We start from the raw sequence: 24,897 nt of genomic DNA, 5'->3' as shown, positions 1-24,897 counted from the left end.
ATCACCATTCTGTGCCCAGCACCCAGTGTCTGGCACATAGTAGGCACTCAATATGTATTTACTTAATTAATATGATTTGGAACAGGGAGCTCCTTACACATAGAAATGACTCTATATGAACTGGAGCTGGCCAGTGGGAGGGAAGAATGTGAGACAGAATGAGATGGGATGGGTTTCTCAGGTACAGAGACAGGGCTCTGTAACTGATAAGACTGTGATCTCAGTCACATCACAACCATTCCAAGTCTCATATCACTTTTCTATAGGGTAAGATTGATTCTGAGAAATTAACTGCCAATCAATCATTTAAATGCAGTTTGAAATGTTGACATATATAGTTAAGCATTTTTTGAATAAATGTCCCTGGGTGCTCTCATTTCAAAGCTAATATTATAAAGATAAAGAAACATTTTGAAATGGAGATATTACCTTCACCACTGATTGTCATTCTGTGATTAAGTTTGAAACCACTTGGAAGAGGACAATCCATTTGAAAGCAAAACAAGAAAGATAACCAGTAAAGAATCAAACTGTCAGTCTACAAGTTTTGTAAATTGCTATCATCCCAGATTTCAAAATCTATCATTTACACCAATTATTTTCACCTCATATATTCTGGAATGATACCTACTATGGATACTACTAAATTTGTGGCAATGTAATCAAAAAAAACATGCAAAATATCTTTTTGAGATTTTCAGCAATAGTCTATAGAAAACTCCTAACTACAGGATGGTGAGTCACCCAAACCCATGATTTAAAGGACCCAAAAGACTTTTCTGAGGACAGAGACATTAAATATAAAATGTGACAAATTTAGAAAAAAAAAAAATTCTACTTACTACTATACATGGCCTTCATTGCTAGAGCTGCAAATCAGTCTTAACTGCAGCAAAAGGTCATGGAGAGCAGGGAGCGGATATTAATCTGCACGCCCATCTCCAAAACTCTGGTATATGAGAGCAGGCCATCAGATGTCTGAATTTGCATGAGGAACCCCCTAGGCTGAAATAGGAAACAAAATGAAGGGTGGCCTTAGGATTTTAGGAGAAATGCTCATGAACCTAGACAGAAGTCAAAAGTTGCTCTGACTTCTGAGGGAAGAAGGAGTGGCCTATAAAGGCAGTAAGTCACCCTGAGACAGGGGAAGTCAAAAGACTTGTCACTTGTATTGTGCCACTGTTGACCATCCTTAGGGAGAAGTACTTTTAAGTACCTCCAGGAAAGGAGGTCCCTCAGTTACCCTCATGCCCAGTCCCCAATACACCTGGTTCCAAGGCCTTAATTGAGGCAACCGCTAAAAGATGGCCTTTTGGAAACCTTGAAGAGCGACAGGAAGAGGGGTAAAAAAGCTTACCCAGTTGCAGTGAGCAGCACCAGCGTACACAGGCCAGCAGAGGAAGCTTTGAGAGCAACAGGATGCAAATAACCACAAGCAAGGATAGCAGCAAGACTGAACTCTGGCACCACCTCGAGGCTCTTCAGGGAATGAAGCAGATGAGGCAACAGTGGTAGAAATAAGTGATGGCCAGAGAATGCAAGAACAGCCATTGTGGCAAAGGAAGGCAAAGCTGAAATAGCCTCCTTGGAAGGCCAGGAACATCCTCAGCATCCCTGGGAATTGGAACCAACCTGACTTGGAATCCCAGAAGCAAGAGTAGTGTGAGACCACGGCAATGTCACTTGTGCTCCAGACCACGCTTATGGCTGGCGTGGCCCGGTAAAACAGGCTTGCAATAAGAACATGCACTCACATTCTTACGGAGCCATGGTGATTTTGACAACTTCATGAAGGTCAAATGAGGCTTAAAACTTCTGCTGTCTCCTGCCAGGATGCCTTTTTCTTGAAATGTCCTATTTGCAGTCTCTGAAGAAAATAAAGAGAAATAAAGAAATGCTACTACAGTCTGTTCACAGTTGTCTTTAATTGCAAAAAAATACCAGTTCAAACAATCACTATTTTACGGTGAAGATTACTTTATACACCTGTTTCAGATATTTTCTTTAAAAGAAAGAAAAAATCTGCAATATGTATAACAAATACTATTTGACAGTTAAATGTCCAGTGATTTCACACCTGTGGTAAAGCACACAAAAGCAATAATTTGAAAGGGATATCTAACAAATGCAACAACTGTTGGGCTGACACAGTGCTGATTTTCACTGAGCATCCCAGTGGTTTCCCTGAGTATAAAAAAGGACTAGCTTATCTGAAACCCTTAACATCTAAAACTTCTGCTTCCAAGATAAAGTAGCAGAAACCTTCCCTGAGCAATGAGAAACAAACAAGGCAAGCCCTTTGATTGTTCCAGCTTATATCCTTGAATGTCCAAGGTCTTGTGTAAGGATGTGAAACAGATAGAGTCCAGCCATTCCCTGGGTTGAGGGAAAGGAGCTGAAAGGGACAGAATACTTAAGAAGAGAGACCTGTACCAAGAAAATTCCAGAGCTCTTCAAAGCGTTCCCCTAGAATATCTGACTGAGTCCTGATCAGTGCATGTGTGCAAGGAAACTACCAGAGGCTGGGGAAAAACACATTCAAAAGGATTAAAGGGGAGAGTGTCCAGTACTCTAACAAGAAAAGGTGAGCCCTTTGATTGCCCCAGCTTATATCCAAGGCCTTGTATGAGGAGGAGAAACCCAGATGGAGCCCAGGAATACTGTCTGTTCCATTAGCCAGACTGGAAAACCCCAAGATTCATGAGACATCAGGTAAAAAGAACAGTCTTGCCTCAGTAGTGGGGAATAATTAACTCTGGACTGGTACTCTTCTAGTACCACCTAGGAAATCTTAGAAACAAGACCCAAAACAAACAAACAAACAAACAAACAAACAGCTGATTTCCAGGTAACTTAATTGTGTACCAGAACAATGCCCAAGGATATTTATAGAAATACAAAACAATTCAGCACCCAACAAGAGAAACTTCACAATGCCTGGCATCTAATCAAAAACTACCAGGTGTGCAAACTAACTGGTCAATATGGCCCTCATTTTTTAAAAGATAAATCAATTAATCAAAAGTGACTCAGAATTGACATCAAGGTTAGAATTAGTAGATAGGACATCAAAATAGTTATTATAACTGTATGTCTTATGTTCAAAAAGTCAAGTAGATGTTGGGAGAAAAGCTGAGTGTTGGGAGAGAAGCTGAGGCAGGGCTTGCATGTCTGACATAATGTAAAAGAGTGTTGGAACATATCCAGGGTCCAGGGTCTAAAACTCCTCGTGGCCTTTGGAATATGTCTAGACTTGCTGGCTCCTTGCTTCTAGCACTCCCATTATCTGAAGTAGTCATATGTTTCAAAGAAAATGCTAAACCATCACAGCTATAACTCATTCACTTGATACACCGCTTCCTTTCAACCCCCACATCCTCACCACCTGTTTCTTTCTTTGATCACCAATAAATAGCATGGGCTCCCAGAGCTCGGGGCCTTCGTGTCCTCCATACTAGCATTGGCCCCCAGTCCTACTTTCTCTCTTAACTTGTCTTTTCCTTTCACTCCGCTGGACTTCGTAGCCCCCACAGCCTGCTGTTGGGTCTGATCACCCCAACAAGTAGAGACACGGAAACTATTAAATCCAAATCCAAATCAAATTTATATAGAGATGGAAACTGCAATGTCTGAGAAAAATTAACTGGATGAAAATAACAGGTGAGACACGGCAGAGCAAAATACTGGTAAATTTGAAAACAATGCAATAGAACCCAAAATAAAACACACTAAGAAAAAGAAAATATAAAGAAAAAAGAACAGAGAATAGAATATCAGTGAGCTGTGGGGCAACTTCAAGTTGTCTAATATGTCTGTAACTGAAGTTCCTGAACAAGGGGGAAAGAAATGGAGTTAGAGAAAATAAACGAATAAATAATGGTGTTGCAGAATGAAAACTGCCACAACTACAATGGAAAGTAATCTGAGTAGCAACTATTAAAATTTAGGCTACACAAGCATTTTGAGCCAGCAATTCCAATTCTAGGAAAATACAAAGAAATAAAAGCATCAGTATACGAAATTCTATGAAAAGATACTTATTAAAGCATTATCTGAATTTGCACAAACTGGAAACAACCTTCATCAGTAAATAAACGGTTGATAAATTATCATATGGCCACCATGAAGATAATAAAAGGAATTAATTAGAATTACACACGTAGACAGGAGAAGTGGCCATGATCCATTAAGCAAAAAGAGAGAACTTACATGGTTATTACATCTATAACATGATTCTCTGGAATATAAAAGAGAGAAGTAAAGAAAATAGATTATCTATGTTTTTACTAACAGGGAAAAATAGTATAGAATACCTTGGGATGTGGGTTGAGATTAAATAGAGGCACAGGAGACCAGATTTATAAATACAATACATATATATGGATTGAATTGTTAAAATGAGCATATATTACTTTTGAATAAAAAAATTAAAACATAAAATAAGCACAATAACAAATGCACTATACATTAACAATATAACATTGCTATGATTTCACAAGCATCAAACTAGAATGCACAAAGAAGAGGGTAGAATCATTTGGCATGTATGTGAAAAATTCATACTTTTCAAAGATCAACGGTAAATAAATTTTCATGTGGTCTTTTTATCCAAAAACAAGTAGGGCTAATACTATTAAGCCAATTCTAAAGACAAGAAGACCGGAACGTAGGAAGAACTCAGAATTTTATCAGATAAATTTAACAATTACTCCTTGAAATAATTAAAAAGAATCAAGCAGAAATTCTAGAGTTCAAAAATGTAGGCTGAGCACGGTGTCTCATGCCTGTAATCCCAACACTTTGGGAGGCCGAGGCAGGCAGATCACCTAAGGTCAGGAGTTCGAGACCAGTCTGGCCAACATGGTGAAACCCCGTCTCTATTAAAAATGCAAAAATTAGCCAGGCGTGGTGGCACGCCTGTAATCCCAGTTACTCAGGAGGCTGAGGGAGGAAAATCGCTTAAACCTGGGAGGCAGAGGTTGCAGTGAGCTGAGATCGTACCACTGCATTCCAGCCTGGGCGACAGAGTGAGACTCTGTCTCAAAAAAAAAAAAAAAAGCAACTGACATGCTTAAGAATGCATTAGAATCTCTTAATAATAGCGCCAAACAGGCAGAAGAAAGAATTAGTGAGCTTGAAGACAGGTTGTTTGAAAATACACAGTCAGAGGAGACAAAAGAAAAAAGAATATAAAATAATGAAGTCCACCTACAAGACCTAGAAAATAGTCTCAAAGGGACAAATCTCAGAGTTATTGACCTTAAAAAGAAGTAGAGAAAGAGGTAGGGGTAGAAAGTTTATTCAAAGGGATAATATGAGAGAATTTCCCAAACCTGGAGAAAGACGTCAATATTCAAGTACAAGAAGGTTATAGAACACCACGCAGATTTAATTCAAAGAAGACTACCTAAAGGCATTTAATAATCAAACGCCCACAGGTCAAGAATAAAGAAAGGATCCTAAAAGCAGCAAGAAAAAAGAAGCAAATAACATACACTGGAGCTCCAGTATGTCTGGCAGCAGATTTTTCAGGGGAAATGTTATAGACTAGGAGAGAATATCATGATATATTTAAGATGCTGAAGGAAAACAATCTTTTACCCTAACATAAGAACTAAAAGGCAAGAGCAAATCCAACCCAAAATTACTAGAGGAGATAATAAATATCAGAGCAGAAATAAACGAAACTGAAACAAAATACAAAAAAAAATCAACAAAATGAAAAGCTGTTTTTTTGAAAAGATAAGCAAAATTGACAAACCTTTATCCAGACTAAGAACAAAAATAGAAGACCCAAATATATAAAATAAGAGCTGATAAATGAGACATTACAACTGATACCACAGAAATTCAAAGGATTATTAGTGGCTGCTATGAGCAACTATATGCCAATAAATTGGAAAATCTAGAGGACACAAATAAATTCCTAGACACATACAATCTATGAAGACTGAACCATGAAGAAATCCAAAACCTGAACAGACCAATAACAAATGAGATAAATGTCATAATAAAACATCTCCCAGCAATGAAAAGCTTGGGACCTGATGTCTTCACTGCTGAATTCTACCGAACATTTAAAGAAGAACTAATACCAATCCTACTCAAATTACTCCAAAAAATAGAGGAGGAGGGAATACTTCCAAACTTATTACCCTAATATCAAGACCAGACAAAGACACATCAAATAAAGAAAACTACAGGCCAATATGTCTGATAAACATTGATGCAAAAATCACTGAATTCAACAACACATTTAAAAGATCATTTATCATGACCAAATGAGATTTATTCCAGGGATGCAAGGATGATTCCATATATGCAAATAAATCAATGTGATATATCATATCAACAGAATGAAGGACAAAAATCATATGACCATTTCAATTGATTCTGAAAAAGCATCTGATAAAATTCAACATCCCTTCATTAAAAAACTCAAAAAACTGTGTACAGAAGGAACATACTTCAACATAATAAAAGCTATATACAATAGATCCACATCTAATATCATACTGAATAAGGAAAAACTGAAAGCCTTTCCTCTAACATCTGGAGCACGACAAGGATACCCACTTTCACCACTGTTATTCGACATAATAGAAGTCCTAGCTAGAGCAATCAGACAAAAGAAATAAAGGCCATCCAAATTGAAAAAGAAGAAGTCAAATTATCCTTGTTTGCAGATGATATGATCTTAAATTTTTTAAAAACTCAAAGACTCCACCAAAAACTATTAGAACTGGTGAAAAAAATTCAGTAAAGTTGCAGGATACAAAATCAACATACAAAAATCAGTAGCGTTTCTATATGACAATAGTGAACAATCTGAAAAAGAAATCCAAAAAGTAATCCTATTTACAATAGCCACAAAAAAAAAAAAATTAAACACCTAGGAATTAACCAAAGAAGCAAAAATTTCTACAATGAAATCTATAAAACACTGATTGGATAAATTGAAGACAGCACCAAAAAAATGGAAAGATATTCCATGTCCATGGATTGGAAGAATCAATGTTGTTAAAATGTCCATACTACCCAAAGCAATCTACAGATTCCATGCTATCCCTATCAAAATTCCAACGACATTCTTCACAGAAATAGAAAAAACAATCCTAAAATTCACATGGAACCACAAAAGACCCAGAACAGCCAAAATTATCCTGAGAGAAGAGAACAAAACTGGAGGAATCATATTACTTAAGTTCAAATTATACTACAGAGTAACAAACAGCATGGCACTGGCATACAAACAGACATACAGATCAATGGAGCAGAACAGAGAACTCAGAAACAAATCCATACATCTACAGTGAATTAATTTTCAACAAAGGTGCCAAGAGCATACAATGAGGAAAAGACAGCTTCTTCAATAAATGGTACTGGGAAAACTGGATATCCACATGCAGAAGAATGAAACTAGACACCTGTCTCTCACCATATACAAAAATCAAATCAAAATGGATTAAAGACTTAAATCTAGACCTCAAACTATGAAGCTAATACAAGAAAACAGTGGAGAAACTCTCCAGGACATTGGTCTGGGCAAAGATTTCTTGAGTAATACCTCAGAAGCACAGGGAACAGAAGCAAAAATAAATAAATGACATCACATCAAACTTAAAAGCTTCTGGCTGGGCATGGTGGCTCACATCTGTAATCCCAGCACTTTGGGAGGCCAAGGTGGGCAAACTGCTTGAGCTCAGGAGTTTGAGACCAGCCTAGGCAACATGGCTAGACCCCGTCTCTACAAAAAGATATAAAAATTAGCCAGACAGTGTGGTGAGCACCTGTAGTCCCAGCTACCTAGAAGGATCACTTGAGCCTGGGAGGCGGAGGTTGCAGTGAGCTGAGATCACACTGCTGCACTCCAGCCTGCGCAACACAGTGAGACTATTTCCAAATTAAAAAAAAAAAAAAAAAAAAGCTTCTGCATAGCAAAGGAAACAATCAACAAAGAGACAACCTACAGAAGGAGAGAAAATTTGCAAACTACCCATCTGACAAGTGATTAATAACCAGAATTATAAGGAGCTCAAACAACTATATAGGAAAAAAATCTAATAATTCAATTTAAAAATCAGCAAAGATCTGAATAGACATTTCTCAAAAAAAGACACACAAATGGCACACAGGCATATGAAAAGGTGCTCAACATCACTGATCATAAGAGAAATGCATATCAAAACTACAATGAAATGTCATCTCACCTCAGTTAAAATGGCCTTTACCCAAAAGACAGGCAATAACAAATGCTGGCGAGGAAGTGGAGAAAGGGGAACTCTTGTATGCTGTTGGTGGGAATGTAAATTAGTACAACCACTATGGAGAACAGTTTGAAGGTCCCCCAAAACACTAATAATACAGGTACTATACAATCCAGCAATCCCACTGCTGGGTATATACTCAAAAGAAAGGAAATCACCATATCAAAGAGATATCTGCACTCCCATGTTTGTTGCAGCACTGTTCACAACAGCCAACATTTAGAAGCAACCTAAATGTCTGTCCATCGACAGATGAATGGATAAAGAAAATGTGGTACGTATATATACTGGGGTGCTATTCAGCCATAAAAAAGAATGAGACCTTGTCATTTGCAACAATACAGGTGGTACTGGAGGTCATTATATTCAGTGAAATAAGCCAGGCAAAGAAAGACAAGCTTCACATGTTCTCACTTACCTGTGGAAGCTAAAAATTAAAACAATTTAACTCATGGAGATAGAGCATAGAAAGATGGTTACCAGAATCTAGGAAGGGTAGTAGGCGGATATGAAAGAAGTAGGGATGGTTAATGGGCACTAAAAAAATTAGAAAGAATAAGACCTAGTATTTGATAGTACAAAATGGTGACTATAGTCAATAATAATTTAATTACACATTTTAAAATAACTACAAGGGTATAATGGGATTGGTTTTTTATTTTTATTTCACTAGTTTTGGGGGAACAGGTGGTGTTTGGTTGCATGGAAAAGTTCTTTAGTGGTGATTTTCTAGACTCTAGTGCACTCATCACTTGAGCAATGCACACTGTACTCAATAGATAGTCTTTTATCCCTCACCCTCCTAGCACCCCTCCCCCCAAGTCCATTATATCATTCTTACGCCTTTGCCTCCTCATAGCTTGGCTCCCACTTATAAGTGAGAACATAAAATATTTGATTTTCCATTCCTGAGTTACTTCACTTAGAATAATAGTCTCAGCTCCATCCAGGCTGTTGCAAATACCATTGTTTTGTTCCTTTTTATGGCTGAGTAGTATTCCATGGTGTCGATATACCACATTTTCTTTATCCATTCATTGGTTGATAGGCATTTAGGCTGGTTCCATATTTTTGCAATTGTGAATTGTGCTGCTATAAATATGCATGTGCAAGTGTCTTTTTCATATGACTTATTTTCCTTTGGGTCCATATCTAGTAGTGGGATTGCTGAATCAAATGGTAGTTCTACTTTTAGTTCTTTAAGGAACCTCCATACTGTTCTCCATAGTGATTATATTAGTTTACACTGTGGGATTATTTTTAACACAAAGGATAAATGCTTGAGGGATGGATATTCCGTTTACCTTGATGTGATTATTATGCACTGCATGCCTGTACCAAAGTATTTCATGTATCCCATAAACATATACACCTACTATGTACTCACAAAAATTTTAACAAAGAATCTAAAATCTTCTTTCTCCCTTCTATGAAACATTTTCAAACAAACGCTAAAAGTGGTGAGTTACTTTAAGAACCATACATTGTACATGAATTCCAATCGACAAACACAAGTTTAATCGTTCATTAATTCAGCAAATATTTATTGAGGGCCTAATATATACCAGGTACTGTTCTAGGTGCTGAATATACAGCAGTGTGCAAGACAAACATCCTGCCCTGTGTGCCTTCCATATTTGTTGGGTGCCACAAACTAATACATAAATGAAGGTCAGGTTCTGTTAAGTGAAATAAAGAAAACAAAAGCAGGTAAGAGCATAGAGAGTTATGTGGAAGAAATAAGGTTCCTATTTTATATAAGGTGGTCTGGGAATCCAGCCCTGAATATATGGCATTTCAGCAGACACCTGAGTGAAATTGAGAAGAGAACCATGTGTGTATCTAGGGGAAGAGTACTTGCAGCAGCAGAACAACTTCTAAGGTGAAAGAATATTGAGTAGATCTGAAACACAATATATAAGACAGGGTGACTAGGGCAGAGTGGGGATATGGGGAAGTGACAGGAAATACATTTAGAGAAGCAGGCAGGGATCTGCTAAAATCTTTGGATTTTATTCTAAGTATGATTGGCAATTTTAAAGGTTTTAGGGTAATGAAACTTATCTGTGAAGGTAACTTTATTTAGTCATCTATAATTTGTTTTTTTTTTTTTTTTTTTGAGACAGAGTCTCACTCTGTTGCCAGACTGGAGTGCAGTGGTGTGATCTTGGCTCACTGCAACCTCCGCCTCCTGGGTTGAAGCAATTCTTCTTCCTCAGCCTCCCAAGCAGCTGGGATTACAGGCACACACCACCACGCCCAGCTAATTTTTGTATTTTTAGTAGAGACAGAGTTTCACCATGTTGGTCAGGATGGTCTTGATCTCTTGACCTCACGATCTGCCTCAGCTTCCCAAAGTGTTGAGATTACAGGTGTGAGCCACCGCGCCCAGCCTATTTGTTTGTTTTTTAAGATGGGGTCTCACAGTGTTGCCAATGCTGGTCTCCAACTCCCGGGCTCAAGTGATCCTCCTGCCTCAGCCTCCAAGTAGCTGGGACTACATGCATACGTCACCACACCTGGCTACTCATCTATATTTCAACTAGAATATCTATCTCTTCCTGGAGGAAAAAATTAGACCTTTTGAAAATTCTTAGTGCTCCCTGGGGCTGTATCTTTGTTGAAGAAGGTAGCTAATGGAGTGTCACAGTGTTTTAGATTGGGGGAAGAGAGGTGGGCAGCACTTGCGTCACTATTTGGCATTTTCTAAGACATGCACTATGCTTGATTTCTGCAACTGGATTCTCCCTCATTCCCATACATAAGGATTCTCTGCAACTTTGGTGCCCTCCCAAATACACAAGATTTCATCCTACAGCTTGCCATACCACACCAGAGCAAACCGGAACTCACTGGGGCTGCCTGAGGCTCTTTACTGCCTTCCTGCTCCTCTTGAGCACACAGAAACAGCCGAGTGTGCTAGACCAAGGTGGAAAGGGTCCAAACAGGTCTGAACACCATGGGGCCACCTGGAACATGAAACCATCTTCTCTTCTGTCACCTCCAATACACTCTGGGAGCACAGGGAATTCTGGCTTTGCTGACTGTGTGCAGACTTCTCAGGGATGGAGCAGAGATCACTCCTGCTTTCAGACTTATGTGGATTTCTGTTGTTTCACTCATGGGATGACAGATTGGGCAAGAACACGCACTCTTGCTTGGCCTCTAACTCTTCTTCACCCAACCCAGAGTATCTTTTCTAGTACCAGGACAGGAAAAAAGCCTATCATTATGCTTTGTTTTTGAAACCCCGCCTTTCCTCTACTTTTGCTGCTGTATTCCTACTCTTCTGAAACATGAGTGTCACTCACTGCCCAGAAGGGGGCAGGCAGAGAACAAGGGATACAAGAAACACAAGGAGAGAAACTCAGTGAAAAACTCAAAACAGTATCTCACCACATCTTCAAAAAATCTTACTGTTATTTTACTTTTACTGTTACTTTCTTTTTTTAATTTATTATTTTACTTTTTACTGAACACTAATTAATGTGCTAAATGTGACATTTCAATCATGGTATATAAATTTGGGGCATATTCTAAAAGCCCTGTGCTGGTAGTCACTGCCCTCAAATAGCTTTTTGTCTCTATTCTATGGTAATAAAGAAGGTTAAGCAATAGACCATTAAAATGCCTAGAAAACACTGGTTCTCAGTTGCAAACAACAGATGGCAACTTTGGCTGAGTTGAGGAGGAAAAGAATTCATACAAGAACACCGGGAGGGCCGAGTGTGGTGGCTCAATCCTATAATCCCAGCACTTTGGGAGGCCATGGTGGGTAGACTGCCTGAGCTCAGGAGTTCAAGACCAGCCCAGACAACATGGTGAAACCCCATCTCTACCAAAAATACAAACAATTAGCCAGGTGGGTGGGGTGTACCTGTAGTCCCAGCTACCTGGGAGGCTAAGCTGGATGACAGAGTAAGACCCGGTCTCAAAAAAAAAAAAGGACACCACGAGGACCAGAGGACTAGGCTAAAAGGCCATGAAGCCAAGGAGATAGGAGATGCCCAAAGTTCTGGTGGAGCCCAGGTCCAGTACCAACACCCCCTCTTCCAGGGAGCATCAGGTGCCAAACCACAGACAGCACACAAAGGGCCAAAACTGCTCCCATTGGCCTTAGACTGGTAGTAGCTATCACTGATGACACACCTATCCCAAGGATGAATTCTACATGGTCCTTTTCTTCTTCAAGTTGCTAGCCCCTGATTCAAAGTCTGCATCAGACCAAGATCATATTTTCCTTCCCTAGCAGCAAGGAAGTCTATGAAAGAATGTAACTAACACGAGAGATTAGTATAAAAGATTTAGATGCTGGGTAGCCAAAAAAAGAAAGACAAGTCCAGCATAAGCATGTTATGAAACAGTGAGAGTGTATTCCTATTATCACTTTATCACTGTAATTAACTTATCAACTTAGAGTTCATATAAATTACAAAAACCTATCTTTTCTCAACTACCCTGTCATAACCCAACTTTGGCCCTCTCTATTTTGGCATATTCACAACTGTTTTAAAAGAACCTCATGTTGAAATATTAGTCTGAATCATACAAAACTGTCACTTTTATGGGTCAAAAACAGTCAAATATTAGTGATGTCTTGCGGTTTTACATATGTCATGATGGACTAATTTACTATGTTCCTAAGATTTGACTGTTTAGAGCATAATTTCCAAGTCTTCAAATATTTGAAGAATTATCCCATATAAGAGCTTCCAATAGCAGTTTAGCAACATGTTCGTATCAACCCAGAAAACAAATAGCATAAAGGTGTGGAAGCACAAATTCATTTATTCAGTTACTTACCGAGCGAGCACTCCCTATAAGTGCCAAGCACAGTACTGCTGAAGGCTGCACACAAGAGACTCTAAGTTATTTTTGTCTCCTGGGAGGTTATAGTCTCGTGGGGCAGATTTCAGCACAATAAAAAGACAGACTTCCCAATCAACATCAAAAAATCAAATTTGAATTTTTGAATTTATCAAAAAATTTGACGGATATAAGAAATGGACTTTTGTTAACAGAAAATTAAAATAGTGGGCATTTGTACTGTTCTTTACTACCTAATGTTTATTTATTATCTTATTTGCTATAACAATCTTAATTGAGTCTAAAGAAAACATTTTTCTCTTTTTTTTCTTTTTTTTTTCTTTTTCAAGACAGAATCTCACTCTGTCACCCAGGCTATATTGCAGTGGTACAATCTCAGTTCACTGCAACCTCCACCACCTCCCAGGTTCAAGCAATAGTCGTGCCTCAGCCACCTGAGTAGCTGGGATTACAGGCACACACCACCACATCTGGCTAATTTTTGTATTTTTAGAATTTATGGGTTTTTGTCATGTTGGCCAGTCTGATCTCGAACTCCTGGCCTCAAGTGATCTGCCCACCTTGGCTTCCCAACCAAAGTGCTGGGATTACAGTCATGAGCCACTGCACCCAGCCAACATTTTTCAATTTACTGATTTCAGTTACCTCAGATTTTGACCCAACAGCTCTCATTATTCACTGGGTCTGAAGTCTCTTATGATATTTATTCACAATACTGTTTTAAATAATATTTGTCACAAATAACTTTTAATTTTTATTAATATGCTTTTTCAATATAGTCTATAGGTACACAGAAGTGGAGAAAAAGAAAATGCCTTCTTTTTGAAAAGTACTTCTTAATACTGATTTTATATTCCTAACAGTAGTATAATGTATTGCTTAGAGTATTAGGTAATGGTTAGAGCAATATCATATTTGGGATGAGAAAAGTTTTTACTAATATGAAACCTACATGTCATTTTTCATCTATTAACAACTTACACAGAAGTTGGAAGTCCTGGAAGAGAAGCTTATGAATAATTGAGATTGCTTATTTCCTCCCAGTACCACAGGCATTCCTTCAAGCACTAAACCAAAAATCACAAAGCACACACATCAGATATCCTTCAAAAAGTCAGGTAAGGGTGCTTCCTAAACAATATAACTTATAACTGAAGATGAAAATTGTCTGAAGAACAATTGCTTAAATATATATTTATATACAAGGACACTTTGCTATATAAAAGAGTACTGAAATAAATAATTTAATAGAGAAAGAATGCATTTGTAACCCTAACAAATACAGCTTTATCTGTTTTTTAGGCTTTACTTTTTTATATAGGAGATTTTCTTTAGGTGAACTCTTTAAAATACATAGCAGCAATAAATTTACATAATAATCTTAAAGTGCAAAGAAGTTGCTAAAAGTTGTCTCAAAGTAAACTGTAACAGATCAATTTTAACAACATCATGTTTCTACTTATATACCCTTTTTGCAAGATAAATATTTCCCCCTTCTTTCCAAGCTTTTGCTATTTTCTCCCTTTTCCTAATATTGTTAAGGATGCTTCTGATCGCATGATCTTCAATTTGAGAATAATCACAAAGAGGTTTATTAATAAGAATAGTCTAGAATGCTAAAGGAATGAAGTTCAATATATTACTAAACTTATACAGATAATCTCAAACTACAAAGCTTCAATTTATGATTTTTTGATTTTACAATTGCACAAAAGCAACATGCATTCAGTAGAAACTCTACTTGGAAATTCTGATTTTTGGTCTTTTCCTAGGATAGCAATATGCAGTATGATATTCTCTCTCGATGCCAAAAAGCAGCAGCCAGCTGCTCCCACTCAGTCACATGATCACAAGGGTAACAACCAACACTCTACAGTGTGTTGTGTTGCCAGATGATTTTGCTCAGCTGTAGGTTAATGTTAAGTGTTGTGGGCACATTTAAGGTAGGCTAGACTAAACTATATTTTCAGGTAGGTTAAATGTATTCAATTAATTTTCAAGTTACAATAGGTTTATTAGGATATAACTGCACCATAAGTCAAGTATCTCGATATCTTATTTCAATATGTGGATGTAACAAAAATAGCATGTTCAATTTTTGATTTGTGGCCAGGTGAGGTGGCTCATGCCTATAATCCCGGTACCCTGGGAGGCCAAGGAGGGAGAACTGCCTGAGCCCAGGAATTTGAGACCAGCCTGGGCAACATGGTGAAACTCTGTCTCTACAAAAAAACAAACAAACAAACAAACAAACAAAATCAGCCAGGTGTGATGGCACATGCCTATAATCCCAGCTACTCAGGAGGATGAAATGGGACGATCACCTAAGCCCCGGGAGGTCAAGGCTGCAGTGAGCTGTGATGGCAGCACTGTACTCCAGCCTGGGTGACAGAGTGAGACACAGTCTTAAAAAACAAAACAACAACAACAAAAAACTAATGTGTAATTAAACAACAGTAAGCAATGAGTATTTTCCATGTTTTCCAATTGTAAGATACTTTCTACTACTATTTTAAGTTATACTGAAATTGTGTCACATATAATATGAAAAATCTCAATGAAACTTTAGAATCACTTCTCATCACCTAAAACTTTAAAGAAATAAAAGCCATAAAGCTGTTTTTGTTGTTACTATAGTATTACTATTAACATTTAAAGCATTCCTGTATCCACATACTGCTTAAACAGTTTCATTTTAGATAGTCTTAGCAAGTCACTTGAACTATATGTTTCAGTAAAAAGGCTGACATAATGTTGAAACCAACTTGAATTTAAAAATGTTATAGTCCTCATCTTAAATAGATATTTCTAGTTGATTACTGTGTAAAACTGACAAGTAGAATTTTTAAGTGTCATTCTTAAAAACACGTCTTTAAAATACATCTTGATGCCAGAGGAATTCTCCTCATTCCACTGAAGTTGAGAAAGAGAACCAGACTGAGCCTTCTAACTCCAACCCAGTTCTCCCATAATTTAGCTTGTGCTCCTGGACACATCACTTACCCTGACAGTAAAAGTGATGAGGCCATAATAAATTGTCTCTCAGGTCCCTTCTTATCCTAACAACCAGCAAATCCAAGTGAACTGCCAGAGAGAGTTCTGGTACATCATCCTTAAGGGATTCTAGAACACCAGAACTGGGTTTAATTATCATGCAAAGATTTAGACACGAATGTAAATGAGGGAAGAGAGACTACCTAAGGTTAAATGTTCTTTCAATTGGACTTTTATGTGTGCATCACACTTTTTTTTCATTGCTTTATCTATTAAAATATATTTATTGAATCTCTATTACGTCGCAGGAGTTGAGGACAGGAAGATGAAAGATTCCTTCAAAGAGCTTTCAATTCTGGTTGGGAAAGTTAGATTTCTAAACAATTACGCTAAGTTGTTATAGTTTCTACAGTAGAGATTTAAGGGAGAAGAGAATAAAATGATCATTTCTACTCTGGAGAAAAAGAAAAGTCCTTTATTTTAAAAGTGACACTTGAAATAAGTCTCTATGAAAGGTCAGTGATACAATATGAAAGGAAATTAAGAAAACAATTGCATCAACATTATAAATAAAATTATAAAATAATTAGGAATACAAAAATTATAAAATACTTAGGAATAAACTTAACCAAGGAGGTGAAAGATGCATATTCTGAAAACTACAAAACATTGCTAAAAGAAATTAAAGAAAATACAAATAAATGAAAAGACATCCTGCCGGTTTTAATGAACCGAAGGACTACATATTGTTAAAATGCCAATACTGCTCAAAGCAATCTAATGATTTAATGTAACCCTATCAAAATCCCAATGGTATTTTCTGCAGAAATTTTAAAAATCCATCCTAAAATTCATATTGAACCTCAAGGATCTCTGAATAGCAAAACGATCTTGATAAAGATCAAAGTTAGAGATTTTACACTTCTGATTTCAAAAGTTATTACAAATCTATAGTAATCAAGACAGTGTGATATATGCATAAAGACAAATATATAGACTAATGAAACAGAATAGAAAGCTCAAAAATAAACCCTCATTTATATGGTTGCTATAGTCTGGATGTTTGTGTCCCTCCAAAATTCTTATGTTGAGACCTAATCCCCAAGGTAATGGTATTAAGAGGTGGGGCCTTTGGGAGCCGATGAGGTCACAAGAGGTCTGCCTTCATTAACGGGATTACTGCCCTTAAAAGAGATTCAGGGGTCCTAAATCACTTTTGTCTTTGTTCCTGTTTCCCCTCCACCATGTGAGGATATAGTGTTCTCCCCTTCCACTAGGTGAGGATGCAGCAACAAGGTGTCATCTGTGAAGCAGAGAGCCCTCTCCAGACACTAAATCTGCTGGTGACCTAATCTTGAACTTCCAGTTTCCAGAGCTGTGATGAATGAATTTCTGTTGTTTATAAATTACCCAGTCCAGGTATTTTGTTATAACGGCAGGAAAGGACTATGACAATGGTCAAAAGGTTTCAACAACAGTGCCAAGACCATTCAATGAGAAAAGACGGTTGTATTAAGCCATTTCTGTATTGCTATAAAAAATACCAGACTGGGTAATTTATAAGAAAAGAGACTTAATTGGCTTACAGTTCTGCAGGCTGTACAGGAAGCATAATGCCAGCATCTCCTTCTGGAGAGGCCTCAGGAAGCTACAATCCATGACAGAAGGCACAGGGGGACCGGGCATCTCACATGGTGGGAACAGGAATAAGAGAGAGAGGGGAAGGTCCCACACACTTTTAAATGACCAGATCTCACAAGAACTCACTCACTAGCATGAGGACAGTACCAAGAGGATGATGATCCAATCACCTTCCACAAGGCCCCACCTCCAACATTGGGGACTACATTTCAACATGAAATTTGGGAAGGGATAACATCCAAACTACATCAGCAGTCTTTCAACAAATGGTGCTAGGAAAACTGGATATCCACATGCAAAAGAATGAAGTTAGTCCCTTACCTTACACCTTATACAAAAATTAACTTGAAATGGATCAAAGATGTAAACATTAAGAGTTAAAATTATAAGACTCTTTAGAAAAAACATAGAGGGAAAGGTTCGAGACATGAGATTTGGCTATGATTTCTTGAGTGTGACACCAAAGCACAGGCAACAAGAGTAGAAATAGATAAACTGGATTACATAAAAATTTAAAATTTTCATGCATCATAGGATATAATAGAATGAAAAGGCCACCTATGAAATGGGAGAAATATTTGCAAATCATGTATCTGATAAGAGGTTAATATTCAGAATATAAAGAACTTCAAATCAACAACAAAAAAAAAGACAAACAACTTGGTTTAAAAATGGGCAAAAGACTTGAACAGGATTTCTCCATAGAAGAAACACAAATGGCAAAAAGCACAGGAAAAGATGTTCAACATCACTAATCATTAAGGAATTGCAAATCAAAACCACAAATGAAATACCACCTCATACCTATTAGAATGGCCATTATTGGAGGGAGAGGAGCAGGGAAAATGGCACTGTGGTGGTGAGTGTAGTGAAGCTCCTTGGGAGCAGTACTACAAAGATGCCATGGAGCAGGGCCACAATTACAATGCCCACCTCTGTGCTGAGCGCAGCATGCGCCTGCCTTTCTTGGACTCACAGACTGGAGTAGCCCAGAGCAATTGTTACATCTGGATGGAAAAGTGACCAGGTTCTAGGATTGGCCTCTGGACAGCCACACTCTTACCCTGCCCAGCGCTGGCAGAAAAAGCAGCTAGCCCACCCCCCTGAAGATCCACAACTTTCCTTCCCATCTGTCAAGCCAGACACAGACTAGACTCTGAAGAAGGAGGGGCTGCTCTCTCAGGATGGCAGCAGTTTAGAGGTTCCGTTGCACACTGACCCCCTGGAGAAGCGAGGTGCCCCAGGTCCCCGAGTTGATGATGACAGCCTTGGGTGAGTTTCCTGTGACCAACAGTCAAGCACGAAAGCGAATCCTAGAACCAGATGACTCGATGATGAGGACTATGAAGAAGATGCTCCCAAGCATACGGGAAAGGGGTAATCCAAGAGTAAAGGTGTGGGCAGTGCCTATAAGGAGCTGGATGCCTCCAACCTGGAGGACCAGGACAAGTCCTATGCCTGTGACATTTGTGGAAAACATTACAAGAACCAACCAGGCCTCAGCTACCACTATGTCCACTCTCACTTGGCTGAGGAGGAAGGTGAGGACAAAGAAGACTCCCAACCACCCACCCCTGTTTCCCAGAGGTCTGAGGAACAGAAACCCAAAAAGGGTCCTGATGGATTGGCCTTGCCCAACAACTATTGTAACTTCTGCCTGGGGAACTCAAAGATTAACAAGAAGATGGGACAACTCGAGGAGCTGGTGTCTTGTTTTGACTGTGGCTGCTCAGGGCATCCATCTTGCCTCCACTTCAGCCCCATGATGACGGCGGCAGTGAAGACATGCTGCTGGCAGTGCATTGAGTGCGAATGTCGCATCACCTGCGGCACCGCTGAGAATGATGACCAGCTGGGCTTCCGTGCTGACTGCGATCACGGCTACCAACTGCACTGTCTCACCTCATCCATGTCTGAGCCCCCGAAGGAAGTGGGAGTTGCCACCTGTGTCTGGACCTGTTGAAGGAGAAAGTTGCCATCTACCAGAACCAGAACTCCTCTTGAGATGGCCACCCCCCTGCTCCTCGACATACCTAAGGCTGTTTCTCTCCTCCACTTCATTTTTCAAACCCACCTTTCCCTTCTTCCACCTCTCCTTCACAAGTCCAGAGAACTTTGGGGTGGTTGTTCTAGCCTGCCTTTGGCAGCCCCAAGCTGAGGTGGCAGCTCTGGCCACCTCTGGCCCTAGGCCCTCAAGGAGAAAGGAGCAACACCCTGCCCCAAGGCCTACCTGCTGGCCCAGTTTCTCTCTGCTCTCCAGGAAATGCATTCACTCTGCTTGCCTTGGGCCTAGGCTATGGTGATCACAGGGTTCAGTGTCCTCCTAGAAAGAGTGGGAGAGCAGCTCACTTCTCTCTCTGCTGCCTCCACTCTGGTCTCCAGAGTTTTCCCTTCCCCTAGAGGCAAGCCAGGCCAGAGCCCCTTTGCCCGAGGCAGCTGGGAGCAAGCAGCTGAGGCCATGGCCACAAAGAGCTTCCCATGCCCCTGTGCCACTTAGCCTCACCTCTTTCCTCCAGAGTGGCTCTCTGTGGCCCTCTGTTCCCGCTACATAGGGTTTTTTGCTGGAGTCAGGATGTTCTCAGTCACTCTCCCGGCTCTGCCCTGTCCCAGTCCACCCCACCCCAGGGGGAGCAGCAGCTTCACCTTGTGCTTCCCGGTGCTCTCCGGGCTCACTCTCATGGGCGGGCTCCAGTGACCGAAGCATTCCCCACCCTTGGAATGTCTCATCTTCTGTCTCCCTTCTTATTCCTTTTGGTTTTGTGGGGAGAGGGGAATGATCAGGGGGCCAGGCCAGCAGCTCAGGGGCTACAGGGAGATGGGTAATGTGCCTGTTTTTTTAACACGACAAAAAAACCTACCTCCAAAATCCCCTTTTCGTTCTTCCTGGACCTGGGCATTCAGCCTCCTGCCCTTAACTGAATTGGGAGCCTCTGCCACCTGCCCTGTGTATCCTGGCTCTCAGCTCATGGGGAAGCCACACAGACATCCCTCTCTTCCCTTGCATGCTCGCTAGCAGCTGTTAAGGTCTTCAAACCCTGATTCCTCAAGTTTTCTGCTTAGTGGCACTGACATTAAGTAGTGGAGGGACAGTGCATGCCAGGATACCCCGGAGTAGCCTTCCCCCTTGGCCGCGGGCAGGCCCTCACTCACTGTCGCTTTGGAGTTGTCTTTTTTTTTCCTTTCTTTAGTTCCTGTATTCTAAACATTAGTAAAAATAAATGTTTTTACACAGAGCCCTCTGCTGGATGGTTTATCTCCTGCCTCTCTTCATTAAGAAGGCCATTTCATCCTAAGATTTCCATGATGGTGATTTTTTTAAACATTTTGAAATACAGCTTTTTTTCCCCCAAAATTAAAATGTTTTTTGTTAAATTCCAATATGTAAAGCGAATATAAAATTGGTTATTTTGGTTAGTTTTAATTAGTTACATAAATTCAAGTTTATAACAATTCTTTGTTACAAAGAACAATATAGCTGTTTTGATCAATACAAAATTTGGGTTAAATTTTTTTTAAAAAGGACTATTATCAAAAAAATAGAAAATAACAAGTGTTGGAGCCCTTGTACACTGCTGGTGGGAATGTAAAATAGCCCAGCTGCTACAGAAAACATTATGGCAGTTCCTCAAAATATTAAAAATAAAACTACCATATGATTTAGTAATTCCACTTCTGATTACATATCCAAAAGATCTGAACTCAACGTCTTGAAGAGATATTTATATACTCGTGTGCATAGCTGTATTATTCACAGTAGCCAAAAGTCCATCAACAAACCCATCAACAGATAACAAGATAAGCAAAATGTGGTATGTACATATACCATGGAATATTACAAAGCATTAAAAAGGAAGAAAGTTCTGACACAATACAACATGTATGAACCTTAAGGACATTATGTTAAGTGAAATCAGCCAGTCACAAAAAGATAAATACTACATGGTTTCACTTCTATGAGGCAGCTACACAGTCAAATTCATAGAGACAGAAAGTAGAATGGTGGTCGCCAGAAGCCAGGGGAAGGAGGGAGTGAGGATTTGTTTTTCATGGCTATGGAGTTTCCATTTTGCAAGATTAAAAAGATTCTGTAGCTTGCTTGCCCAATAATATGAATATACTTAACACTACTGAACTATATATTTAAAAAAAGTTAAGATAGTAAATTTCATATTATGTGTATTTTACTATAGTTAAAAATATATATATATTTTTTTTTTAGATGGACTCTTACTCTGTCACCCAGGCTGGAGTGCAGTGGTGCCATCTCAGTTCGCTACAACTGCTGCCTCTTGGGTTCATGCGATTCCCCTGCCTCAGCCTCCTGAGTAGGTGAGATCACAGGTACCCACCACTATGCCTGGCTAATTCTTCTGTATTTTTAGTAGAGATGGAGTTTCACTATGTTGGCCAGGCTGGTTTCAAACTCCTGACCTCAAGTGATCTACCCGCCTCGGCCTCCCAAAGTGCTAGGATTACAGGCATGAGCCACCATGTCCGGCCAAAACTAACTAAAAAAAAAAAAAAAAAAAAAAAAAATCAGTGGTTGTTGTCTGATCATGTGAAGAATGTGACGGATTCCATGGGGTGGCAGCAGCGTCAGCTAAGGCATGAAGACATGACATGGCCCAGTGCCTCTGGACACCTGTAAGTAGTTCAGCGTGCCTTAAACAATGGGTGCAGCGTGGACAGCACAATAAGGCTAAATACACAGGCAAGAATCCAGGAGTTCAGAATCTTAAATGACACAGGAAGAAGAACAGATTTTATCCTAGATCCAACAGTAACTCAATAAATTCTTTTAAAAAATACAAATGCTTAAAGAAAAAAGAGAGATGCTAGTGAAGAAAGCTAAGATACATTGAGAGAAGTATTAAAAACACACACACACACACAAAAAGAAAGAAAAAATAAAGTGGTGTCTTAGAAACCAAAAGAATTTAAAGAAGGGAGTGCTCGGTTGTATGAATAAATCTAGAGCATCTGTTAGATTCAGTGATTACAAAGCTATCAGGGGCCCATGATGTGGCAGTAGTGAAGTAAGCCATAGCCTACTGACAGCGGGAGGTTCGAGAAAAGGACAGTAATGAACTAGAGACAGAGAACACAGGCAACTTTTTAAAAGATTCTGGGTAGGAAAGGTACAATGAAGATTTTTACATTTTAAAGATTCTGGGTAGGAAAGGTACAGAGAATACAGGCAACTCTTTTAAAGCTTCTGGGTAGGAAAGGTACAATGGAGAAGCTATCAGAAGATTCAAAATCAAGAGATTTTTCTGTAGCTAATTCTTAGGGTTTTCTAGCTTTGTTTTTTATTTGTTTAGGGATAGGAAAGGTGTTATTGAGCAAGTAAAGTTGGGGGAAAGGAGGTGATAAAGACAAAGGGTTGAAAATACAGAAACACCGAGAAGAAGTAACTGGTATAACAAGATCCCGGTTGAGACCAGCCGACCAAGAACACAGCTGAAGGGGTTAGTCTTAACTAGATAAGGACACCTTTTTTCCTAAAACTGTATAAGAATTTAAAAGCCAAATGCAGCAGCAGAGGGACTTGGGACTTGAAGTGAGCAGATCCCAGCCTCAGTGCCATCTGCTGAGAGAGGGGTAGAAGGTTATAGTTGCTCCAAACAGGGCGCTGCAGCAGCAACAGTAGACATGAGAAAAAACTGAGCCAAAGCAGTGGACCTGCCGAGCCAAGGCTCTGAGTGTGGAAGACATACATTTGCAGGAGAGCCAACCTACATGACTGTGTGATTTCTTCATTTTGTCACTCTTTTGATAAATACTTATTAACACCTTATTTATTTATGTATTTATTTATTTATTTGAGACAGGGTCTTTCTCTGTCACCCAGGCTGGAGTATGGTGGCATATTCGCAGCTCACTGCAGCCCCGCCCTCCCAGACTCAAGCAATCCTTCCACCTCAGCCACCCAAGTAGCTGGAATCAAGGCATGCACCACCATGCCCAGGTAATTTTTTTCTATCTTTTGTAGAAACAGTCTCACTATGTTGCCTAGGCTGGTCTTAAACCGCTGAGCTCAAGCAATCCTCCCTCCTCAGGCCCCCAAAGTGCTGGGATTATGTGAGCCTTAACGCATTTTATGTGTCACACATTATAGACGGTACTGGGTATACGCCAGTGATCAAAACAGTCATGGTCCTGGCCCTCATGGAGCCCAATCTAGCCACAAAGACAGTCAATCAAATAGACAATAATGGGCCAGGCACAGTGGCTCACGCCTGTAATCCCAGCACTTTGAGGGGCTGAGGCAGGCAGATCACTTGAGGTCAGGAGTTTGAGACTAGCTTGGCCAACATGGCGAAACCCCGTCTCTACTATAAATACAAAACTTAGCCAGGTGTGGTGGCAGGCACCTGTAATCCGAGCTACTAGGGAGGCTGAGACAGGAGAATCACTTGAACCCAGGAGGCAGAGTTTGCGGTGAGCCAAGATCGTGCAACTGCACTCCAACCTGGGCAACAGAGCGAGACTCCATCTCAAAACAAACAAACAACAACAAAAAACTAAATAGACAATAACATAATCACAACATGTGATGAGCTCTATGAGGGCATCCCACTGGGTACAGTGATAGAGAGCTTACTTATAAAAATACTCCACTCACAGTGGGCAGGGACTCTGAAGTGGTGACATTTGAGATCCTAAGAATGAAAAGGTCTAAGCAGAAGGAATGCTCAGGCATTTTCAGAGGATCTATGGCAGAAAAGACTTGGTTGAGTCCAGTATCTGTAAGAAGAAAGTTCAACTGGAGCACAGTGGGCAGGGAGAGAGGACCATGATAAGGCAGGAGATAAAGGCAGCAGACCAGAACATGGAGGGTATTGTGGGCTACAGCAAGGAGGGTGGATTTTATTTTGCCCAGGTGTTGGGGCAAAAAACCAAATGACTGGACTGGATCTGCCATTGGTGTTTCCCAGCCAGGTCAAACAGAAGGAGATAGGACAACTGAAAGAGCCACGAAGAAAGTGACATACCTTGAGGCCTTGTCTAGTTTAAGAATGAATACATCCATGCTGTCCTGGAAGAGGCCAAGCCTGGGTGAGGTTCCAGAGCATTAGTAGTAGTGGAAAGGAAGTAAATGGCAACTAGAATGGGAAGCTGTGGCGATAGCTATAACTGAGTTTAAGGTCTCAGAAATATGCCTATG

General features: G+C 39.7%; 1 protein-coding gene and 1 pseudogene across 3 annotated transcripts in view; one reads left to right on the top strand and one right to left on the bottom strand.

The window, feature by feature from the left end:
• The window catches only part of AKAP7 (A-kinase anchoring protein 7), a 144,679-nt gene that overhangs the window by 75,791 nt on the left and 43,991 nt on the right, over window positions 1–24,897 (bottom strand). For 2 of the 3 annotated variants that reach the window (XM_008007037.3, XM_008007036.3), the window contains exon 6: window positions 1,755–1,867. In XM_008007037.3, coding sequence (XP_008005228.3) covers window positions 1,755–1,867 — 113 coding nt within the window. Of the gene's footprint in view, window positions 1–842; window positions 1,006–1,754; window positions 1,868–24,897 lie in introns of all 3 variants that reach the window. The other variant, XR_005241285.2, reaches the window with a different exon arrangement.
• On the top strand, window positions 18,618–21,178 carry LOC119625192 (zinc finger protein ubi-d4 pseudogene; annotated as a pseudogene).

This window comes from Chlorocebus sabaeus, chromosome 13 (genome assembly GCF_047675955.1).
Source record: "Chlorocebus sabaeus isolate Y175 chromosome 13, mChlSab1.0.hap1, whole genome shotgun sequence".
Classification (NCBI taxonomy): domain Eukaryota; kingdom Metazoa; phylum Chordata; class Mammalia; order Primates; family Cercopithecidae; genus Chlorocebus; species Chlorocebus sabaeus.
The sequence above is the reverse complement of the archived record's forward strand: the minus strand, read 5'-3'. Positions and strand labels throughout refer to the sequence as shown.